The following is a 16,286-nucleotide window of genomic DNA, read 5'->3' on the forward strand; positions in this document are numbered from 1 at the left end:
TGCTCCCCTCCTGGCCCGGCTGTGTGCTGCTGCTGCTCCCCTCCCGGGCCGGCTGTGTGCTGCTGCTGCTGCTCCCCTCCTGGCCCGGCTGTGCGCTGCTGCTGCTGCTGCTCCCCTCCTGGCCTGGCTGTGTGCTGCTGCTGCTCCCCTCCTGGCCCGGCTGTGCACTGCTGCTGCTGCTGCTCCCCTCCTGGCCCGGCTGTGTGCTGCTGCTGCTGCTGCTGCTCCCCTCCTGGCCCGGCTGTGTGCTGCTGCTGCTGCTGCTCCCCTCCCGGGCCGGCTGTGTGCTGCTGCTGCTCCCCTCCTGGCCCGGCTGTGTGCTGCTGCTGCTGCTGCTCCCCTCCCGGGCCGGCTGTGTGCTGCTGCTGCTGCTCCCCTCCTGGCCTGGCTGTGTGCTGCTGCTGCTGCTGCTCCCCTCCCGGGCCTGCTGTGCGCTGCTGCTGCCCTCCCTGGCCGGCAGATGTCACAACTTGCGCTGCTGGGCGCCGGAGCCTTTGCCGTGCAGCTGAGGAGCGTCTGCAAGAAACCAAAAGCAAGTGGGAAGGGGTTTGGGGGGCTGCAGGCAGCTGCAGGGCCGGGGGCAAATCTCTCTGCTCCTCTCTTGCAGCACCAAGGGATCAGGGAGGAAGGGAGCTGATGGGAGACAGGGCTGGGAGCAGCCTGGCTTCTGCACCGAGAGGTAGGGAGTGAAGGGACAGGGGAAGCCTTGAGTTGGGTTTTACCCTGAAGAGGGAGGTGGTTCCCAGAGCAGGTGAGAAAGGGCCTGGAGTCTGAGCAGCCGAGGCAAGTTCTTCCCAGTGGGAAATGATTGAGTGCTGATGTGAAGACCTACAGGTTCATGTGCAAAGCTACACCAGAGAGAAAGCCACAGCAGCATCAGAGTGGCACTAGCAGAGAATGGTTTGGGCTGGAAAAGGCCTCCCAGAGCCTCCAGTCCAGCAACACCATGGCCACACCTTTCTGGAACACTTCTAGGCATGGGGACTCCACCACCTCCCTGGGCAGCCTCTGCCAGGCTCTGAGAACCCTTGCAGCAAAGACATTTGGCCTCCTCTCCAACCTCACCCTCCCCTGGCACAGTTTCAGGCCATTGCCTCTCCTTCTCTCCCCTGAGCCTAGGGAGCAGAGCCCAAGCCCCAGCTGGCTGCAGCCTCCTCTCAGGGAGCTGCAGAGAGCAAGGAGGTCTCCCTCAGCCTCCTCTGCTCCAGGCTCAACACCCCCAGCTCCCTCAGCTGCTCCTCCCCAGCCCTCTTCCCCAGACCCTTCCCCAGCTCTCTTGCCCTTCTCTGGCCCTGCTCCAGCTCCTCAATCTCCTTCCTGCAGTGAGGAGCCCAGAGCTGAACCCAGCACTCAAGCTGTGGCCTCCCCAGTGCCCAGCCCAGCGGCACAATCCCTGCCCTGCTCCTGCTGCCACCCCACTGCTGCTCCAGCCCAGGCTGCTGCTGCCCTTCTTGCCCCCCTGGGCACCCCCTGGCTCCTCTCCAGCTGCTGGCACCCAGCACCCCCAGGGCCTTCTCTGCTGGGCACTTTGCAGCCACTCTGCCCCCAGCCTGGAGCCTTCCTGGGGTTGTTGTGACCCAAGGGCTGGACCCAGCCCTTGGCCTTGTTGAACCTCATCCCCTTGGCCTCAGCCATGGCTGCAGCCTGTCCAGGGCCCTCTGCACAGCCTCCTGCCCTGCAGCAGATGGAATGGAATGGAATGGAATGGAATGGAATGGAATGGAATGGAATGGAATGGAATGGAATGGAATGGAATGGAATGGAATGGAATGGAATGGAATGGAATGGAATGGAACAGACCAGGTTGGAAGAGACCTTCAGGATCATCGTGTCCAACCCATCAACCAATCCAACACCACCTAAACAACTAACCCATGGCACCAAGCACCCCATTAAGTCTCCTCCTGAACACCTCCAGGGATGGTGACTCCACCACCCATTCCAGCCCATTCCAATGGGCAATCACTCTCTCTGTGTAGAATTTCCTCCTAACCTCCAGCCTAAACCTCCCCTGGCACAGCTTGAGCCTGTGTCCCCTTGTTCTAGTGCTGGTTGCCTGGGAGAAGAGCCCAACCCCCACCTGGCTCCAACCTCCCTTCAGGGAGTTGGAGAGAGTCTCCCCTGAGCCTCCTCTTCTCCAGGCTAAGCAACCCCAGCTCCCTCAGCCTCTCCTCACAGGACTGTGCTCCAGACCCCTCCCCAGCTTTGTTGCCCTTCTCTGGACTCATTCCAGCAAGTCAACCTCCTTCCTAAACTGAGGGGCCCAGAACTGGACACAGGACTCAAGGTGTGGCCTAACCAGTGCAGTGTACAGGGGCAGAATGACCTCCCTGCTCCTGCTGGCCACACTCTTCCTGATGCAGGCCAGGATGCCCTTGGCCTTCTTGGCCCCCTGGGCACACTGCTGGCTCCTGTTCAGCTGCTGCCAACCAGCACCCCCAGGTCCCTCTCTGCCTGGCTGCTCTCAGCCACTCTGCCCCCAGCCTGTAGCACTGCATGGGGTTGTTGTGGCCAAAGTGCAGCCCCTGGCACTTGGATGTGTTCAATCTCCTGCCCTTGGCCTCTGCCCATCTGTCCAGCCTGTCCAGGTCCCTCTGCAGAGCCTCTCTACCCTCCAGCAGATCAACTCCTGCCCCCAGCTTGGTGTTGTCTGCAAATTTACTGCTGGTGGACTCAATGCCCTCATCCAGATCATCAATGAAGATGTTAAAGAGCACAGGGCCCAGCACTGATCCTTGGGGCACACCACTGGGGCCTGGCTGCCAGCTGGATGTGGCACCATTCACCACCACTCTCTGGGCTCAGCCTCCAGCCAGTTCCTAACCCAATGCAGTGTGCTCCCATCCAAGCCAGGGGCTGACAGCTTGGCCAGCAGTTTGCTGTGGGGCACAGTGTCAAAGGCCTTGCTGAGGTCCAGGCAGACCACATCCACAGCCTGCCCCACATCCACCAGGCAGTCACCTGGGCTTGGAAGGAGCTCAGGTCGGTCAGGCAGGACCTGCCCTTCCTAAATCCCTGCTGGCTGGGCCTGATCCCTTGGCCATCCTCTAAGTGCTGTGTGATTGCACTCAGGATGTCCTGTTCCATGATCTTGCCTGGCACTGAGGTCCTGGCTCATCCAACTGGCCCTGCTTATGGATGGGCACCACACTGGCCAGCTTCCAGTCTTCTGGGACCTCTCCAGTGAGCCAGGACTGATGAAAAATGATGGAGAGTGGCTTGGCCAGCTCATCTGCCAGCTCTCTCAGCACCCTAGAATGGATCCCATCCGGTCCCATGGACTTGTGGGGATCCAAGCGGCTGAGGAGATCTCTAACTACCTGCTCCTGGATCAGAGGGAAACTATGCAGCTCCCTGGCTCCTTCTGCCAGCTCTGCAGGCCAGCGGTCTGGAAGACATTCTGTCCTGCTAGTAAAAATTGAGGCAAAGAAGGTGTTAAGTATCTCTGCCTTTTCCTCATCCTTTGATACAGTGTTCCCCTCCGTGTCCACCAAGGAGTGGAGGTTGTCCTTGCCCTTCTTCTATAAATATATTAATAGCAAGAAGGACTTTTTGTTGTCCTTCACAGCAGAGGCCAGGCTAAGCTCCAAATGTGCTTTTGCCTCCCTAATTTTCTTCCTACAAGACCTAGCAACATCCTTAAACATTCCATGGGTTGCCTCCCCTTTCTTCCAAAGATGATGCACCCTCTTTTTTTCCCTTAGTTCTATTAAGAGTTCATTGCCCATCCAGGCTGGCCGTCTGCCCTGGCGGCTCATCTTCCGGCACATTGGCACAGCCTGTCCCTGTGCCTTCAACAGTTCTTCCTTGAAGCAGGTCCAGCTCTCCTGGAGTCCTTTATTTTTAAGGGCTTTATCCCAAGGAACCCTCTGAATTAGTTCCTTGAGTAGCCTGAAGTCTGCCCTCTGGCAGTCCAGAGTGGAGGTCTTCTTGCTGTCCCTCTTGGCTTGGCTGCATATTGAACACTCAATTATCTCGTGGTCACTGGCCCCTAAGCACCCTCCGACCACCACATCCCCACCAGCCCTTCCCTGTTGGTGAAGAGGAGGTCAAGCAGAGCCTTGCCCCTGGTAGGCTCACACAGCACCTGGGATAAGAAGCTGTCCTCCATGCACTCTAAGAACCTCCTAGACTGCCGCCTCTCTGCTGTGTTGAGATCCCAGCAGATGTCAGGCAGGTTGAAGTCGCCCATGAGAACAAGGTCTGGAGATCTTGAGACAGCCCTAAGCTGCCTATAGAATGCTTCATCAACATCTTCCTCCTGGTTGGGTGGTCTACAACAGACTCCAACCAGGATGTCAGCCCTGCTGGCCTTCCCTCTAATTCTCACCTACAGGCACTCAACCTGATGGTCCCTGATCTCCAGCTCAATGGCATCTAGTGCCTCCCTGATGTCCAGGGCCACCCCTTCACCCCTTCTTCCTTGCCTGTCTCTCCTGAAGAGGCTGGAGCCGTCAATTGCAGCGCTCCAGTCATGTGAGTCATCCCACCACATCTCTGTGATGGTGACTACATCATAACCTTCCTGCTGCAGCAAGGCTTCCAGCTCCTCTTGCTTGTTGCCCATGCTTCGTGCATTAGTGTACATGCACTGCAGCTGGGCTGCCGGTTTCACCCCTGGCTCCAGCTTATCACCCCCAGACTCCTGTCTGGGGGGACTGGTTCCAGCCCCTTCCCCCTTCAAATCTGGTTTAAAGCCCTATCAATGAGACCTGCCAATTCCCTTCCTAGAATCTTTTTCCCCTTGAGGGATAGGCCATTCTTGTACACTCTGATCTTTCCCCTCCTCTGGGACAGATGTACTCCATCTGTTGCCAGCTGACCTGCTGCAGTAGAAAGTTCTTCAAGATCGAAAAACCCAAAATTCTTTTGACTGCCCCAGCCTCTGAGCCACTTGTTAACTCTAGCTGCTGACCTGTTCCTCATGGTGTTCCCTCCTGCAACTAAGGGTATTGATGAAAAAATTATTTGTGCCCCTGACCCCTCAACCAGGTCCCCCAGGGCCTTAAAGTCATTCTTGATAGCCCTGGGACCCCTGGTTGCAACATCATCATTCCCTAACTGCATAACTACTAAGGGATAGTAGTCAGAGGGCTGCACCAGGCTAGGCAGCCTTCTGGTAACATCATTAACTTGGGCTCCTGGGAGGCAGCAAACTTCCCTTTGAGAAGGGTCTGGCTGACATGGGCCCTTCTGTTCCCCTCAGGAGGGAATCACCAATAACAGTTACCCTCCTCTTTTTTTGGAGGGAGCAGGTCCTGATGCCAGGGGAAGGCTGTTTAACCGTAGGCTGTTTAACCTTAGGCTGTTTTGCCTTAGGCTGTTTAAGTGTAGGCTGTTTAGCCTTAGGCTGTTTAGCCTCAGGGAAAACCCCAGATGGTGTGTCCTCCGGCATCAGAATCACCTCACCCTCGACCTCCAATGCCCCATACTTGTTTTCCAAAGGCAGTGGGGGGGGTGAGGGGAGGCAAGGAGGTTTAACCTTGCGTCTTTTGAGAGGAACCTGCGCCCATTCCCCTCTGCTTTTTGGATAGCCAGCCTCTGCTGGGGGGGCCTGCAGAGCCTGCTTACTCAAGTTTGTCTCCCTTCTACAATCCCTTACATCTCTAAGTCTAGCAACCTTGTCCTTCAGTCTGGCCAGCAGGGCAAGTAGACAGTCGATCTGCTCACAGCTAATGCAGGAGTTGTCCCCGCTACCATCCATCCCAAGTGCCAGGCTCCAGCACTCTCTGCAGCCAGATGCCTGGACACCTACCTCTTGCTTATGACACCTACCTACCTGCTTATGTTCTGCCCCAGTCTGAGGCGAGACTGATGTTTTGAAGGAGTTATTGCGAGGAGTTACCACCATGCCCAGCCCTGCCCACGGGACCTAATGGACAAAGCTTTAGACAAAGCACAGCGCAGCCAAGAGAGAGCACAGGGGCTGGAACGGAACCGCCCACGAGGGGCCACTGGCTTTTAAACGTGCCGCCGGTGACGCGGCAAGCCCGAGCAATCCCCAGCAGCAAGCATGGGGAGAACGGCAAGCACCGATTCCAGCTGAGGGCTGAAAGACCGCACAGGGCCTGCTGTGCCTGTAAGCTGAAAAGGAAAGCAGTTGGTGCTCTCTGAGGCTGCTGGTCGCGGTGTGTTCCCGAGAGAGAGCACATGGGCTGGAACGGAACTGCCTGCGAGGTGCTGCTGGCTTTTAAACGTGCCGCCAGTGACACAGCGAGCCCGAGCGATCCCCAGCAGCAAGCATGTGGAGAACGGCAAGCGCCGATCCCAGCCAAGTGCCAAGAGACCGCGCGGGGCCTGCCGTTCCCGTAGGTTGGAAAGGAAAGCAGTTGGCACTCTCCAAGGCTGCTGGTCGCAGTGTGTTCCCAAGAGAGCTTCCCGCTGGAACGGAACCGCCTGCGAGGTGCCACCGGCTTTTAAACGTGCTGCCGGTGACACAGCGAGCCCGAGCGATCGCCAGCAGCAAGCACGTGGAGAACGGCAAGCGCCGATTCCAGCCGAGGGCCGAGAGACCACGCGGGGCCTGCCGGTCCCGTAGGCTGAAAGGAAAGCAGTTGGTGCTCTCCGAGGCTGCTGGTCGCGGTGTGCTCCCAAGAGAGCTTCCCGCTGAAACAGAACTCTGAGCAACTCAAGATCAAATCAATGGAACTCTGATCAACTCAAGGATCGACTCAATGGAACTCTGATCAACTCAATGGAACACTGATCAGCTCAAGATCAACTCAATGGAACGCTGATCCGCTCAAGATCAACTCAATGGAACGCTGATCCGCTCAAGATCAACTCAAGATCAACTCAATGGAACGCTGATCCACTCAAGATCAACTCAATGGAACACTGATCCGCTCAAGATCAACTCAATGGAACGCTGATCTGCTCAAGATCGACTCAATGGAATGCTGATCCGCTCAAGATCAACTCAAGATCAACTCAATGGAACGCTGATCCACTCAAGATCAACTCAAGATCAACTCAATGGAACGCTGATCCACTCAAGATCAACTCAAGATCAACTCAATGGAACGCTGATCCACTCAAGATCAACTCAAGATCAACTCAATGAAATGCTGATCCACTCAAGATCAACTCAAGATCAACTCAATGGAACGCTGATCCACTCAAGATCAACTCAAGATCAACTCAAGGGAACGCTGATCCACTCAAGATCAACTCAAGATCAACTCAAGGGAATGCTGATCCACTCAAGATCAACTCAAGATCAACTCAAGGGAATGCTGATCCACTCAAGATCAACTCAAGAACAACTCAAGGGAATGCTGATCCACTCAAGATCAACTCAAGATCAACTCAAGGGAATGCTGATCAACTCAAGATCAACTCAACAGAACTCGGATCAACTCAAGATCAACTCAACGAACTGATCAAATCAATGGAACTCTGATCAACCCATGGATCAACTCAATGGAACTCTGATCAACTCAATGGAACTCTGATCAACTCAAGATCAACTCTGGGACCCAGCTTAGTGCCATCTGCAGAAAGTCAGCACAAAATATCCTTTGTCCCATACAGGGCTGCTGGGAGCTCTCCTGCCATCGAAGAGAGGCCTTCAGCCCTGCCCTCCCTTCTCACTCTGCACAGCCCAGGGCCAGCTCCCCTGCAGCCTCCAGGGCCAAATCCCCTGCAGCCCTCAGGGCCAAATCCCCTGCAGCCTCCAGGGCCAGCTCCCCTGCAGCCCCCAGGGCCAGCTCCCCTGCAGCCCCCAGCTTAGTACCATCTGCAGGCTGCCCAAGGCTGCCTCCATGCCCTCACCCAGATCATTGCTGAAGGCATCAAAGAGAACTGTGCCCAGTGCTGAGCCCTGGGGAACACCACTGGGGAGTGGCCACCAGCTGGAGCTAACTTAGTTCCCCACTCTCTAGGCCCAGCCAACCAGTCTGGTTTTGTACCCAGTGAAATGTGCACCTAACCATGCCATGAGCAGCCAGCTTCATCCCCAGCCTGGGGGCCACCCCTCCCCAGCCTGGATGCTTCCTACCACAACACAGCCTGCAAAGCTGAGCACCTCCAGGAACCCACACTTGTGGTAGGCCCTGCTCATCATTCCCCAACACAGCAGTTTGGCCTGGTTGGCTTAACCACTACAGGACAGGGAGGGCTGCACCTCCCTGGGTACCTCAGGGAGGGCTTTAGTGACAGCCAAGGTTGGGCAGTGTGAACAATGATCTTGCTTTGCCTGCTCAAGGAAGAAGCACCTGGGGTGCACTAAGAGCAGTGTGGCCAGCAGGGCCAGGGAGGTTCTGCTCCCCCTCTGTCCTGCCCTGCTGAGACCACACCTGGGATATTGCATCCAGCTCTGGGCTCCCCAGCTCAGGAGGGACAGGGATCTGTTGGAGAGAGTCCAGGGGAGGCTATGAGGATGATGAAGGGGCTGGAACATCTCTGCTGTGAAGAAGGGCTGAGAGCCTTGGGGCTGCTTTTATCTGGAGAGGAGAAGACTGAGAGAGGATCTGATCAATGCCTATCAATAGCTGAGAGGTGGGGTCAAGAAGAGGCCTGGCTCTTTGCAGGGGTACCCAGTGACAGGTCAAGAGGCAGTGGGCACAAACTGGAACACAGGAAGTTCTACCTCAACATGAGGAGAAAGTTGTTTGGTGTGAGGGTGCTGGAGGCCTGGAGCAGGCTGCCCAGAGAGGTCTCCTTGTGAGGAGACTTTCAAGCCCCACCTGGATGTGCTCCTGTGTGACCTGCCCTGGGTGCCCCTGCCTTGGCGGCGGGGGGTGGACTGGATGCTCTCCAGAGGCCATTCTGCTGCTCCAGGGGACAAGTGAGAAGGCAAAGAGAGAGAGGGCTGAGTGGGAAGTTACCTGGCAGAGGCTGTGGTAAGTGAGTGGAGAGGGCAGGGTGTGGGAGCGGCGTGGCGTGGTGGGGGCTGGAGTGCAAGCCAGCCAGGAGACCTAGAGAGAGAAAACACAGAGAGAGGACAGGGGACAACAAAACAGGGGGGAAAATCCACATCAGGCACAGAACCTAGAGCAGAGCAGCTGCAGCAGTCAGCCTGTAGCTCAGCTTCCAGCCAGAGGGAATTCTGGGCTAGCTCTCAGGGCTGTGGCCAAGGTCTAAAGGTAGGAAGCAGAGCAGGAAGCAGGAGCAAGGGGGAGGGAGGTGGTGTGCAAGGGGTGAACACAGCACAGCCTTGGCAGGGTGGGGGCTGCCAGCACAGACACAGGCAGCACCCAGGGGGAGCAGCAGCAGGATACTCACTGTGGCCCAGGCCGTGGTGGAAAGTTCCTGGAGCAGGTCCTGTAACTATTGCATCCTTGGAGACTCCTGCCTTGGGGGAGGAGTCAGAGCTGAAGGAGATGACATGGAGAGGGAAGGAATGAATGGGAGAGATGATCCCCAAGGGGGTGGAGCTGAGGGCAGCTGGCAGCTTTGGGCTGTTGGACTTGTAGGATGGAGCCAGCACGCTCAAGGAGGAAGAGCTGGTCAGCAGCACAGCTCCACTGGTTACTTTCTGCAAAGCAATGGAACAGGGCAGTCAGGAGGGGGAAAATCAGAGTCTCTGGCACTGAAAGCTCTGCAGAGCAAGGAGAGCTCAGCAGTTCTGGCCTGGCAGCCCAGAGCCAGCTGAGTGCTGAGCTGCAGCCAGAGCAGGGAGAGCAGCACCACAGGGAGGGGATTCTGCCCCTCTGCTCTGCTCTGCTCAGCCCCCACCTGCAGCACTGCCTCCAGCTCTGAGCCCCCAGCACAGGAAGGACCTGGAGCTGCTGGAGAGGCTCCAGAGGAGGCCACAGAGATGAGCAGAGGCTGCAGAACCTCCCCTGTGGGGCCAGGCTGGGAGAGCTGGGGCTGTGCAGCCTGGAGAAGAGAAGGCTCCAGGGAGACCTCAGAGCAGCCTCCCAGTAGCTGAAGGGCTCCAGGAGAGCTGGGGAGGGACTTGGGACAAGGGCTGGGAGGGCCAGGCCCAGGGCCAATGGCTTTGAGCTGGGAGAGAGGAGACTGAGAGTGGAGAGGAGGAAGAAATCCTTTGCAGTGAGGCTGGGGAGACTCTGGCCCAGGCTGCCCAGGGAGGCTGTGGCTGCCTCCTGCCTGGAGGTGTTCAGGGCCAGGCTGGATGAGGCCTTGAGCAGCCTGTGCTGGTGGGAGGGGTCCCTGCCCATGGCAGGGGCTTGGAGCTGGATGATCCTGAAGCTCCCTTCCAACCCCTTCTGTGAATCAATGAATTCCTCCTTGCAAGAAGCATCCAGGAGCTGCCAACTCTTGAGGCCCTCTGGAGGTTCTCAGCACATCAGGCTGCTGGACCAAGCAACCTGACCACCCTGCATGTGCTGCTGTTAGTCCCTTGCTCTGGAAGTGTGCCTCCACTCAGCCCAGGAGCAGCTCACACACTGCCTGGGAGCTCCAAGGAGGAAGCTTCCTACTCACCTTGGTCACCACATCTCTGCTGACAACTCAAGACACCGAAGTTTGGTGTGGCCCTGGATGCCACCTGAGATCTCTGCCATGGCACAGAGCCCACTGGGGAATGATTTCAGCTCCCACCGACCAGCAGGGACACCTCTCAGCTGGACTTGGCTGCTTGAGGCCTCATCCAGCCTGGCCTTCAGCACCCCCAGGCAGGAGGCAGCCACAGCCTCCCTGGGCAGCCTGGGCCAGAGCCTCAGCAGCCTCACACTCAACAACTTCTTCCTCAGCTCCACTCTAACCCTGCTCTGCCTCAGCTCCAAACCCTTCCCACTGGGCCTGCCTCAGACCCCCTCAGCCAAAGTTCCTCTGCAGCCTTCCTGCAGGATCCCTTCAGCTCCTGGCAGCAGCTCTGAGGAGCCCCTGGAGCCTTCTCCTCTGCAGGCTGCACAGCCCCAGCTCCCTCAGCCTGTGCTCCCAGCAGAGCTGCTCCAGCCCTGGCAGCACCTTTGTGGCCTCCTCTGGCCTCTCTCCAGCAGCTCTGTGTCCTTCTGCTGCTGGGGAGAGCAGAGCTGGAGGCAGGATTGGAGGGGAGGGCTGAGCAGAGCAGAGCCCAGGGGCAGGATCCCCTCTGCTGCCCTCTGCCCAGCCTGCTCTGGCTGCAGCCCAGCACACAGCTGCCTGAGGGCTGCAGGAGGCTCTGCTGGCTCCTGGGGAGCTGCTCAGCACCCAGCACCCCCAAGGCTCTTTCTCCAGGGCTGCTCTCAACCCACACTGAGGGGCTCAGAGCCTCAGCTCCATGCTGTGTCCTTCAGCTGGGCTCCAGACATTACCTCAGGAGGTTACTAGAAACTGGGAGCAAGAGAAGGGAGTCAGAGAGAATCACCCAAGCAAGCAGGGCAGGAAGGTGGAGGCAACAACCTCCTGCAAGGGGTACTTGTTCCATAGTTCAGCTGTGGAGAAAAGGACTAACAGGCCTCTGGAATCACAGAAACACTGCAGCTGGCAAAGCCTTTCAAGCCCATCCAGCCCAACCATTCTCTAGCTGCACCAAGGCTGGGGCTGAGCCCTGGCCCTCAGCACCACAGCTCTGCCTCTGGGAAACACCTCCAGGGCTGGGGATTCAGCCACCCCCCTGGCAGCCTGGGCCAGGCACTGAGAACCCTTCCAGGGAAGAAGTTTCTTCTCATGTCCAACCTAAACCTTCCCAGAGGCAGCTTGAGGTCATTGACTCTTGTTCCTAGGGAGCAGAGCCCAAGCCCCAGCTGGCTGCAGCCTCCTCTCAGGGAGCTGCAGAGAGCAAGGAGGTCTCCCTCAGCCTCCTCTTCTCCAGGCTCAACCCCCCCAGCTCCCTCAGCTGCTCCTCCCCAGCCCTCTTCCCCAGACCCTTCCCCAGCTCTCTTGCCCTTCTCTGGCCCTGCTCCAGCCCTCAGTGTTCTTCCTGCAGTGAGGAGCCCAGAGCTGAACCCAGCACTCAAGCTGTGGCCTGCCCAGTGCCCAGCCCAGAGGCACAATCCCTGCCCTGCTCCTGCTGCCACCCCACTGCTGCTCCAGGCCAGGCTGCTGCTGCCCTTCTTGCCCCCCTGGGCACCCCCTGGCTCCTCTCCAGCTGCTGGCACCCAGCACCCCCAGGGCCTTCTCTGCTGGGCACTTTGCAGCCACTCTGCCCCCAGCCTGGAGCCTTCCTGGGGTAGTTGTAACCCAAGGGCAGGACCCAGACCTTGGCCTTGCTGAACCTCATCCCCTTGGCCACAGCCATGGCTCCAGCCTGGCTCCTCAATGTCCTTCTTGCAGTGAGGAGCCCAGAACTGAACCCAGCACTCAAGCTGTGGCCTGAGCAGTACTGATCCAAGGGCACAATCCCTGTCCTGCTGCTGCTGCCACCCCAGTGCTGCTCCAGGCCAGGCTGCTGTCAGTCTGGGCAGTGATTTTTAGCTCTCCTGCCAGCCTGCCCCACTGACCTCCCTCCTGCTGTGGCCATGTCACAAAGCCAGGGCAGGAGGCACCAAGCCCCACAGGCTGGCAGCTGCCCTGCCACGGCCATGGCTCCCAGCTGGCAAGGGAAGCTGGAATCTCAGAGCAGGACCCCATGGCCAAAGCCAGCACCTCCTGAGGGCCAACCAAGACTCTGAGGACACTGTTGTTGAAGCCCTCACTTCATGGCAGGTCTGGAGGGGTGAGGAGATGGCCTGGCACCACCCCACTCCTTTCCCCAGCGCCAGGCCAGGCCAGCACCCCGCTGCTTACCGGCACAGAGGTAGAAGAGGCAGTGCTGCTCACAACAGTTGGCTTTAGGGAGGAGGTCAGCAGCTTGGCCACCCCTTGAGTGCCCCCACTGGAATCTCCATTGGAACCTCCAGGAGGTGCCACCAGAGTCAGCTTCTGGGGGACAGGAGGCTTCTTCAGCGCGGCGCCGGGGGGCCGGGCGGCCAGGGGCCGGGGCAGGGGGCTGCACGGGGGGCAGCAGGCTCCCAGAGGAGCAGCCCTGGGCTGCAGCAGCTCCAGCTGAGGAGGAGCTGCTGGCAGAAGCTCCGTGCTTGGAGAGGGAACCAGCCACAAAGGGGGACTTGTAAGCCTGTCCTGAAGAGCTGGAGCCGCTCGAGTGCTTTCCTGCGTAGCCGAGGGACGAGGAGGAGGAGGAGGAGGAAGAGCCTGGGCTCTTGTGGGAGCTGCTGGAGTTCTGGGAGCTGCCTGAAGCTGAGGAGGAGGAGTGGAAGCTCTGAGCTTTGGCTGAGGACTTGACCTGGGGGAGCAGGGAGCGCTGGGGCAGGGGGGAGGAGGATTTGGGGCTCTGCAGCTTGACGAAGGGAGCAGGGGAGGCGAAGGCCTTCTGCAGCTGGCTGCCCGAGTGGAAGACCTTCACCTGAGGAGCTGCCACCGGGCTGGAGCTGGGCCTGGCCAGGCTGTGGTGCTTCTGCTTAGCCTGGTGGCCATCAGGGAGGGTTTTGCTGGGAGAGGCCTGGCAGGAGACCTCTTTGTAGTTGGAGCTCTCTGCCTTTTTGTCTTGAGAGGACTGGCCCAGTGCCAGGGCCTGCTCGGCCAGGAAGTTCAGAGGGGACTGGAGGGAGCCAGAGGATGGTGCAGGGGAAGGACTGGACTTTGGAAATGTCCTCTTCTCCTCTGAGGAGGCAAGGGGTGGGATCTTCTCGGGGGGGGCTTTTGGAGCTGCAGGAAGAGTGAAGTCAGGGCTGGCTGCTGCTCTGCTGTTCAGCACAGCCAGCTCCTTGGAGACTGCTTCCAGGGAGGAGGTTGGGTTCCGGATCAAATCCTCGTCCAGGGAGTCCTCCTTGAAGGTGGCAGGAGTGCTGCCTGCCTGGGCTGCCCCGAGGGACAGGAGCTCTCTGCCCTGGGCACTGATGCCCACAGCTGCCCCCTGGGGCTCTGAAGACAGAGCTAAGGAGCTGCTGGAGTGCACAGAAGGGACAGAAGCAGAGATCTTCTTGTCTGGCTTGGAGGAGGAAGAGTCCTGGAAGGAAACCATGGGAGAAGGCAGTCAGAGCAGAGGCAGTGTCTGGGGAGTGGCAGAAGGGAGGGCAGGCAAGGGGAGGAGGGAGGGCAGGCAAGGGGAGGAGGGAGGGCAGGCAAGGGGAGGAGGGAGGGCAGGCAAGGGGAGGAGGGAGGGCAGGCAAGGGGAGGAGGGAGGGCTGGCAAGGGGAGGAGGGAGGGCTGGCAAGGGAAGGAGGGAGGGCAGGCAAGGGGAGGAGGGAGGGCAGGCAAGGGGAGAAGGGAGGGCAGGCAAGGGGAGGAGGGAGGGCAGGCAAGGGGAGGAGGGAGGGCAGGCAAGGGGAGAAGGGAGGGCAGGCAAGGGGAGGAGGGAGGGCTGGCAAGGGGAGGAGGGAGGGCTGGCAAGGGGAGGAGGGAGGGCTGGCAAGGGGAGGAGGGAGGGCTGGCAAGGGGAGAAGGGAGGGCTGGCAAGGGGAGGAGGGAGGGCTGGCAAGGGGAGGAGGGAGGGCAGGCAAGGGGAGGAGGGAGGGCAGGCAAGGGGAGGAGGGCAGAATGCTGCCATCCATTCCAGCTGCAGTTCCAGCTGCAGTTCCAGCTGCAGTTCCAGCTGTTCTCCCCAGCCCAGCACTGCCTCCTCCACTGCACAGCTTCCTTGTGGTTGCAGAAGGAAAGGATTGCAGGTGGCAGCCACTTGCCCCTTGGCTTCTGTCAGCCAGGAGGAGCAGGGCTCAAGGACTCACCTTCACCTTCACCTTGGCAGGAGCCAGAGCTTTCTTCTTCACCCTGTTTGGAGGGAGACAAAAGGAACAGAGCTCACTGGGGGGCCCCAGGGAAGGCAGCAGTTAGGGAGCAGACTGCTGATGGTGATCCACTGAGTCTGTGCAAAGGACCCAGGGCAGAGAGGCAGCAACTCAGGTTGCTGGGATCCAAAACCATGCCACACTCAGCTGCTGCTCTGGGAAGCCCCAGCAGCCACCCAGGGGGAGTGGAGCAGAGGCTGGAAAGAGAGGCAGAGCAGGGAAGGCACTCAGCAGGCTGGGGAGCTGCCAGGGGAGCCCCACTGCCGACCCAAGCAGGGCAATACCCAGAGAGAAACCACCCCAGGGGCTGGCAGAAAAGCCCCAACACTTCTCCCAGGTCCTCAGAAGAAGTCCAGGCTGCAGCAGCATCTGCCAGAGGCACAGCTGAGATCCTTCAGCCTGCTCTGAGACAAATCCTGGAGTGCTGAGGCCGAGGTGAGGATGGCTCTGAGCTCTGGGTCCTACTCTCCCACACCTCACAGCTTGCCCTGGCCTGGCAGGGACCCTTCAAAGCTCATCCTGCCAGGGACACCTCCAGCTAGGTCAGGGCCCTTTCCTTTGCCCTCCTCTGCTCACCTGCAAGCATCCTGTCTGCAGTCACCTGTCTCAGAGACTCTTCTCACCAGGGGCTCTCAGGATGTGCTTTGCCCCAGGGAGCAGCAAGCCCCAGCCATGGCCATTACTGCTTTGGGTCTTGCCCTGGGCAGAGATGATCTCCTGGGCAACCTCAGCCCCTCTGGGGGCTTTGAGAAGTGCCCAGGTGACTGCCAATGCCCAGGGCAGGACCATCTGTGAGGCACCAGCCTGACCCTGCACCATCCAGCCCACAGCCAGGGGGATCCATGAGAGCCTCTGGCTGTGGAGCAGCTGCCCAGCTGCATCCTGCCAGCTCTCCTGCTCAGCCCCCCACAAGCCTGCTGCACCTATCTTCACCAGCCTGAGTTCACTGTGTCCCTCCTTTAAGCAGGCAACAAGAAAGAAGCAACCCAGAAGCCAGGGAGGAGCAAGTGAACCTGGCTGGCATCAGACTGCAGCCTGCTTCCAGCCTGGCTTCCCAGCTCTGAGCTCTCTGGAAGGCTAAAGCACCTCTGGAAGGCTGCTGTTGGGAGCTGTCCCCCACAGAGCTCCTCTCCCTGGAGCTCCCCAGGTGAAGCAGTGCTGAAGCAGCTGCTGGGAGCCAAGCTGGGGTGCTCCTGCCTGCTCCACCCAGCAGCTGTCAGGCCAGAGGATACTCACAGGGCTGGCGGGAGGGGTCCGTGTGCTCGCCTGCTCTCCTTAAACAGAGTCCTGAGAAGGGAAGAGAGCAATCAGAAGGGACACCCAGCAAGGCCCAGGAGAGCAGCTGGCATCACTGGAGACAAGAGCTGCCTGGGGCAGCAGGGGGCTTGGAAGTGGGAACCACAGAGAGCAAAGGAAGCCTGATCCCCTCCGCAGGAGGCGCCTCCTGAGCTCCCCCCAGGCAGTGCCCTCTGCTCAGAGGCACTGGGGAGGCCATGGAGGCAGCTGCTGGCACAGGGAGGGGGGAGAAGGCTCTGGAGGGGCAGGGAAGCAGCCCAGCTGGGTGCTGCTGCTGCTGCCAAGAGCTGGCAGCTCAGCCAAGAGCTATCCAAGGACTGGAGAGAGGAGAAAGGTGACCTCCCCCTGCCTCAAACACAGCAGCACAGAGGAGCAGCC

The 16,286-nt window shown here is 59.3% G+C and overlaps 1 protein-coding gene across 1 annotated transcript in view; it reads right to left on the reverse strand.

Moving 5' to 3' along the window:
• Positions 1-296: 296 nt before the first annotated feature.
• The window catches only part of UBN1 (ubinuclein 1), a 46,533-nt gene continuing 30,543 nt past the window's right edge, over positions 297-16,286 (reverse strand). Inside the window, 7 exon segments of the mRNA XM_068147281.1 lie at positions 297-516; positions 8,829-8,918; positions 9,226-9,478; positions 12,616-12,786; positions 12,788-13,834; positions 14,553-14,595; positions 15,849-15,899. Of these exon segments, the coding sequence (XP_068003382.1) occupies positions 464-516; positions 8,829-8,918; positions 9,226-9,478; positions 12,616-12,786; positions 12,788-13,834; positions 14,553-14,595; positions 15,849-15,899 (1,708 nt within the window). The 3' untranslated portion in view covers positions 297-463.

Source organism: Melanerpes formicivorus, unplaced genomic scaffold (assembly GCF_026170545.1).
Source record: "Melanerpes formicivorus ecotype bairdi unplaced genomic scaffold, bMelFor1.0.p_v2 SCAF_14, whole genome shotgun sequence".
Taxonomy (NCBI): domain Eukaryota; kingdom Metazoa; phylum Chordata; class Aves; order Piciformes; family Picidae; genus Melanerpes; species Melanerpes formicivorus.